General features: G+C 37.4%; 2 protein-coding genes across 2 annotated transcripts; both read right to left on the bottom strand.

The window, feature by feature from the left end:
• Positions 1-482: 482 nt before the first annotated feature.
• Positions 483-2,096, bottom strand: LOC106387523 (ubiquitin-conjugating enzyme E2 27). Its single transcript, XM_013827394.3, has 5 exons — positions 1,769-2,096; positions 1,492-1,540; positions 1,009-1,168; positions 843-926; positions 483-754 (listed from the first exon to the last, which is right to left on the bottom strand). Exons 1-5 carry the CDS (start codon positions 1,944-1,946, stop codon positions 647-649), a joined length of 579 nt encoding a protein of 192 aa, XP_013682848.1. The 5' UTR covers positions 1,947-2,096; the 3' UTR covers positions 483-646.
• Positions 2,097-3,736: 1,640 nt separating this feature from the next.
• LOC106387522 lies at positions 3,737-5,941 on the bottom strand. Its single transcript, XM_048752394.1, has one exon. It carries the CDS (start codon positions 5,588-5,590, stop codon positions 3,920-3,922), a length of 1,671 nt encoding a protein of 556 aa, XP_048608351.1. The 5' UTR covers positions 5,591-5,941; the 3' UTR covers positions 3,737-3,919.
• Positions 5,942-7,011: the final 1,070 nt, after the last annotated feature.

Here is a 7,011-nt window from a genome sequence, read left to right as displayed (position 1 = left end):
GACTATTTTTTCTTTCACAAATTCTCACACAAGGTTTAAGTTTTACCTAAAACAAAACACTAAAATCCCTTGCAATTTGAATTTCAGGTGGGTTTTAGTTTGGTTTTGTTCAATCATTCTATTACTTTATTATGGGATCATAGACACACTTTACAGAGTAAAAACCTGTTCTTGTATATCAATATTTTAATTTTTGACCAAATATATTAAGATTTTTTCTCTATTCAGGATAATTGAAAAAGAAGTTAAACCACCTTTTCAATATTTAGGATAATTGAATATGCCAAGATTTTTTTTCTCTATTATAATCATCTTGGTATGTAGTTCTGTTATTTGGTTTGGTTTATAGGGATTGAAGAAATAACCGGTTCTATCACGAAAACCGATCTTAAACCAACCAACTCCATCAACACTCAACCATAAGAATTAAGACAATGATCATGAATAAAACCTGACAATGACACACTTCATGCCCGATGATCTACTAGATAAGATCCCTTTTATGGATGTAAGCATTGCATTTAGTATTTTTTTTTAAAAAGCAGTTCACTCTTAATCATCAGACAAGAACAGAAACGCAACACATAAAGTTATAAACCAAATTAATATCATGTCAAGCGCCAAATGAAGCCTGGTTTGATGGATTCTAACCAGAACAGAGCTTTTCAAGCGCCACATTCTCATCTCCACCACTTGATTCAATTGCACTCCTAGCCTGAGCATCTCCAAAACCCATCTCGACGAGTCTCTTCACCTGCCACAATACAAGTCTCTTTAGCACAAAAACCAGACGTTGCATTTAACTCTCAAAACCTTTTAAATAGTCATATCCAACAACTCACTTTATCCTCAAGAGAAGAGTTCTTGGCGAATGTTTGGGTCCAGTAACGAGCTGTTGATACAAACACTTGATAGTTCTTCATGTACTGTAAAACAACAGAGAAAAACAGAACTGCTTACTAATTAAAAAACGAACATATAGCCGATGATGATGACTAAGGCAAAAACCTGTTCAGCAACAACAGCATCTTGAGGGTCTTTAGGCTCTGGTGCAGAGAGTAATGCCTGGACTGAAACAAGAGCTGTCTTCAAAGTAAGAGCTGGACTCCACTGGTCTTTCAAGACATCCAAGCATATTGCCCCGCTTTGGCTACTTATGTTCGGGTGCCTTTTTGGGTTTGGTTAAGATAATAAAATCAACAAAAATAAATTATTAATTAGCACACAATGCACTGCCCAGATACTGTTACAACTCAACAGAGAGTTGATATTATATAAGGTCAAAAGAGAACGTTACCAAAGATTGAAAGCTTCTGACAAAAGATAAGAGATTATCAAACCAACACCCCCAAGGAAAATGTAAATGATAGAGCCAAAACATTTACCCCAAAACCAAGACTAAAGAGTTATATCAATCTCCATAATCAGAAAACTAAAGATAGAGACTTTGAAGTGATTGACATAAGAATGAATGAGAGTGAATCTGCTTACCAAACTTTGGTTGAAAATTGCATCTTTGGAGGCTCAAAGGGATACCCTTCTGCAATTTTAACAAAAAAACAATAAACTTTTTAATCATGAAATAACACAATACCAATCATGCACCCATAAACCCTAGATAGTAAAGTAGCCAATCGAGAAGAATTTCACATTCCATATATGAAAAAAATTCAACAAAACCCTAACTCAGTTCGAAGCAAAACCAAACCAAGTAAAGCCCCAAACTTTAGCATCACTAATCGAAAAAAAAAAGCAGGAAAAGAGAGACCTGGAATGGTGATATCGATCTGAAAGGTTCCGCCTTCGTAAGGAGTTCCGATTGGACCCGGGATGGTTCCGGTGAGTCGGGTAAGGTTATCGGATTTCGGGCAGACCCGGATGCCCGAGGAGTCTCTGTCTTTCTCGCAATCTTGGAGCTCTTTCTGGACTCGACTGATATCTATCATCTTCGCGATCCGATTGAAAAAAATAATCCCCAAAAGAGAGAGAAAGAAAAAGAGATAAGATGTTGAGTTAAAAGAAGCTTCTTTTCTTTTCTTGCAGGAACAGACACTTTTTCGGGCATATTAACTTTTTTTTTATTTTACTTCTTCATATTCCTGATTTTTTTTAGAGTTTCGGGCATATTAAAAGTACAATGAATAGTTGAACAAAAAAAAAACAATGAATATTTTTATAATTTTTTTTTTTACCATACTTTTAAATACAAATCAATCAATAATATTTAATTTACTAAAGAAATTTTAATTAATGTTTCTTAATATATATAAATACTTTGAAAAATATATAAAATTTATCTTTATATAGAACCAAAAAACTTTTAAAAATCTTATTTTCAGGTATGAGAGAATATAATTTAGTGTTATTCAATTGCTGATTTTAATTATTTTGTTTATATTTACTGTTATTAATTATTGTAAATAAATTATTTCTATTAAATTTTTTAAAATATATAATGTTATTGGTTTTTGTATTGACAATCCTTTCAGTAAAAGAATTTAAAATCTGTTTGTCAAAAGAAAAAAAAATCTATTGTTATTCAATTAAAATTTTAAATATGTAGCAATAGATTTGAATATAACATTTAAATTTTTTTGTGTTATTCAAATTTGATAGATTCTTACAATTTATTTGACTTGGAAGAGTTTGAAAAGATTCTAATAAAAATTGTGTTTAAATATGTTAATCAAGATCTAACCTTTAACCTTCGGATTTTATAAACAGCCTTTACTATTATTAAAGGAGATCCAAGTCTTAAATTACACGAAAGAATAAGGAACTCTTAACCGAAAGCTTTTTCATTTGGTTTAATGGCAAAACATACCGAGTCCAGACCAAAGAAACAACATGTCCACGCATTGCTGAAGAAGTCACAATTAAGTTCATATCAATGTTCACCAAAACTAAGCTGGACTGACTTATCAATTTATCATCGGAGAGTCTCAAAACTCTGATACACATCGGTTCCCAAGATCCCCAACAATGTAAATGTTAGAATACTTGCGTAAGTCGAGCTGAGGACCAGCTTCAAGAATGGCCTTTAAACCCGTGTTGGCTAGTCTGTTACTTAAAAGCTAGAAGTGGCGAACTTGGGGAATGCTTTCGGCAATTGCTATGGCAAACTCATCATCATCATTATGGTTGATCAACGAGATATGTAGCTTCAATGTCTTGAGATTGAACAAGACTTGCCTAATACTTTCAGAGACACTCCTGACAAATCACAAGCTGAAACCTCGAGCAATGGAAGTTTCACAGACTGTGGTTACACTCCTGACAATTCGATGCACATCACTTTGGTTCACCAGTTTTCATTTAGCATAATGGTAACAGTAACCACGGTTTCTCTATCTCTTTATGATTTGATCTAATAACACTTTTTTTACGGGAAATGTAACACCATAAATGTAAGAAAGACAACGTCTTTTACATCATTGGTGATTAGAATAATTGGATTGTGCCAAAGAACTTAACGGCCGTAACAATCATACGGGACCACAAACAATCAAGTTGAGAATTGGCCAAAAAGGTATAAACAAAACAAATGCCATGTGCTTTCCGACCAACATTGTTTGATTGATGTTCAGACAGGACATACCACCAGAATCCAACTCAGATATGCAACACACAGAGTTTCAGGTCAGACACTGAAGAGTCATTACACAGTTCCTAGATTTAGATAAATAAAGGTTCTTGAAGTTTTAGAGGACAAGAAAGAAAGTTGAAAGGATCAAAGTCTACAAAGATATTATTATTATTAGTCAACAGAGCTAATCAGCAATTAAACTCTCCCTACTCCAATCAAACCAAACCTTATGAACAACCAAAATCATCAAACAAAACATATAGAGAAAAAATCGAAAAAAGACAAGAATCGCCCATGTTTCTTTCTTACATACAAATGTTAATCCGCAGTCTCTTACGGCCTTGCAAAGACGCCCCAAATCTTACTCCGTGCGAGATTCTCTGCTAATTTCTTAGCTCCTTCAACATCCATTTCCACAAGCTTCTGCAAATGCAAGCAAGCCCCAGCAGCAACCACTCGTTTCCTACACTTCTTACAAGTCACAAGCAGTTCCAACGCAGATAATGTATATCTCTTATCGAACTTCTTAACCTTCGGGTCCAAAAGCTGAACAAGACTTAGTATCCCTTTGTCACTCTTCTTGAAAATCTTCCTGTTGCTTGCGCACACCAATAACGTCGACAAAGTTTTCGAAGCTGCTTCTTTCTCTTCAACAGCCTTACCATCTAACAAATCAATCAACTGACTAATGCACCCGCCGCTTTCGCCGATCTCTTTCCTGCTTTTCGAGCTGAAACTTAAGGATGAAACCGCTTCCGCGGCCGCGATTCTCACACCGAGAACCCCACAGCTCAAAACTGGCACCAAACGAGAGATAAACCCTTCCGAGACAACAACTTCTCTCACAACAGGACACGAAGCCATATTCTTGAGAAGCAAAACTCCCACCTCAAGAGACTTGGCATTACAATCCGAATCCCAGAAGCTCTTTAACATCTTAATCCCTCCTTCTCTAACAACAAGCACCACCATCTCCTCCTCATCCTCCCCGCCAGACGTTAAATTACCCAAACACCCTATCGCATTCTCTCGAGCGAGAGGCGTACCGGAACAACCGAGAGTGACAAGACTCAAAACCGCATTCTCCTCCACGAAATTCTCTCTACTCTCCGCGAACAAAGCCAAGTTCCTCAGCACGCCCGCCGCGAAGGCCTGCGACCCGGGAGTCCCGGTTCCGCAGATTTCGAGGAGGGACGAGATCCCTCCTCTGCAGCCAATCGCTCTAGCGTTCTCCTTGGAGAAACTCATAGCTTGCAAAGCAACACAAGCCTTCTCTCGAGCGAACGCGCTTCCCGATTCGAGCACGCGGAGGAGGTGGTTGAGTAAAGACAGCCCCTCAGCTGTCAACACGTGTCTGCTGCTCTCAACCGTCGAGATTCTCGAGATCGCGGCCACGCTCTTCTCCTTTAAACTCGAGTCCAGCAACCGAACCAAAACGGGAACGACTCCTTGCGCCACGGCGATCATCACGCTCTTGTCATCTCCCTGGACGAAAAGCTCGAGCAGCGAGTCCATCGCCGAGTTCTTCGACTCGGTTGCACCGATCTGCAACCGTATAACGAGACTCCTCGCCTCTGATCTCACACTTTCCTTCTTCGACGAAACGGTAAGCTTCTTCGAGGAGTCGTCGTCGTCCTGGAGAAGGAGGAGACCGCTCTTGATCAGAACGTCGGCGTCTCTCGCGTGGCGATCGAGGCGAGACGCGACGGAGTCGACCTCGCTCTGCGTCTTGAGCTTTCCGTGTGATAAATCTCGTCCCTCGCACCTGGAGGCGACGGAGACGGCGTCGAGTAGCGTCTCACGGACGGAGGCGAGGAGGTCTAGAGATAGCTGGTTGGTGGAGGAGGCGGCGAAGTCGGAGATGTCGGCGAGGTGAGTGTCGAGATCGGAGAGCTTGGCGCGGATCGAGGACCATTTGGACTTGAAGCTGAGAAGGTTGGGGATGAGGTCGATGAGAGAGGAGATGAGCTCCGGTAAACTCCGGTCGCCGTCGTTTAACGGCATCGGAGGAGTGAGGTAGGGTTTGGGAGGAGAGAGAGAGAGAGTTAATGGGAAGTGAAGCTGTTTGGCTTTCGCCAGTCGGGAAAAAGCGAAATACAGGGAGGGGAAAGTGTGTTCCACGCGCTTTAGTTTCTAGTAGTATTTGTTTACAGTTTTATTTATTCGTCAACCCCAATGATCAGAATCTCATGCATGTTACGTGGAAAAACACAATATCGATGTCTTTATTTTATTATAAAGTTGCTGCTTTTTATTCGGACCTTTTTGGGGGTTAATGTTTGGACATCCTCTCCAAGATTTTTTTTTATTATTCAATGAATAATACATTAAAAATAAATAAAAATAAAATAAATTGGTTTTATTTAGGAAAATGCATTATAAATTGGTTTAGAATTATACATAGGCAGGCAAAAGCTTTTTTTTTTTGGTAAATCAAAAATATTTTGTTGCCTTCTTTGAATAATTTACAGTATAAAGGATTTTTAAAGGCTGTCACAATATATAAAGGATGTCATAAATACAAGTGTCTGAGAATGAATAATATTTCTTAACTGGGAGGTTTACAAGTAGTGAATGAGGTTTATAATAATAAATTGATATTTATTAGAAGCTAACTTTATAATTAAATTTAGTTTATAAAAGAAGTAGACGTATATAAAATTGATAAAGTGTATTATGTTCTAATGATTTTAGAAGTTAAAAAATAATTTTCGAAGTTTATTTATTTGAGAATTTTGCCTCACTTTTATATTTTTTTCTTAAAATATTTTTTCTTAAAATATTTTTTCTTAAAATATTTTTTCTTAAAATATTTTTTCTTAAAATATTTTTTCTTAGACTCTCAAGTCTCAGCCTGCTCCAAACTACTAATTTGGCTTGAGCAAAAGAAAAGACGATGGCGTGAAAAAGACGTGGTAATAAATGTTACAAAGGCAAAATGTCCTAATGAAGCAAAGGGGCTGGTGCGAGTTGACCAGTGACTAAACTCGGCTCAGATTTTTAAATTATTTGCTTGCACCTTTCACGTATTTTATTACAGGGTCTTATCATAATATAATCTTTTTTTTTGTCAACCATCATAATATAATCTAAAAGTCATTCCTAAACATTCTAACTTAGCAAGAACTTTTTCAGATAGAAAAAAAAAACTAATAAGAATTTCAGTACACTACTAAATCTGTAAGAATCATTTTTGAACAAGTTTTCATAAGCAAGGATACCAACAATAGCACACCATTAACCATAACTTATATGCAGTTTGGACATAACAGAAGAAATGATACAAACGCATTCATTAATCATAAGTGGACCTAGTTAATGCCTGATAAGGAGCACGGTTCTTCACTCAAAAACTCGCCAAAGGCGAGTTCTACTTCTACCTTTTACCATTAAAAGGATTTGGATATTTGGACTAGCCCCATTAT

The sequence above is a fragment of the Brassica napus genome, chromosome C3 (genome assembly GCF_020379485.1).
Source record: "Brassica napus cultivar Da-Ae chromosome C3, Da-Ae, whole genome shotgun sequence".
NCBI classification, from domain to species: Eukaryota; Viridiplantae; Streptophyta; class Magnoliopsida; order Brassicales; family Brassicaceae; genus Brassica; species Brassica napus.
This window is presented reverse-complemented; position numbering and strand designations above follow the sequence as displayed.

Coding starts and splice junctions, on each gene's coding strand:
- LOC106387523 (XM_013827394.3), bottom strand. CDS start 1,946: ATGATAGATATCAGTCGAGTCCAGAAAGAGCTCCAAGATTGCGAGAAA. Junction 1,169..1,491: donor CAATTTTCAACCAAAGTTTG/GTAAGCAGATTC, acceptor AAACCCAAAAAG/GCACCCGAACATAAGTAGCC. Junction 755..842: donor ACTCTTCTCTTGAGGATAAA/GTGAGTTGTTGG, acceptor GTATTGTGGCAG/GTGAAGAGACTCGTCGAGAT.
- LOC106387522 (XM_048752394.1), bottom strand. CDS start 5,590: ATGCCGTTAAACGACGGCGACCGGAGTTTACCGGAGCTCATCTCCTCT.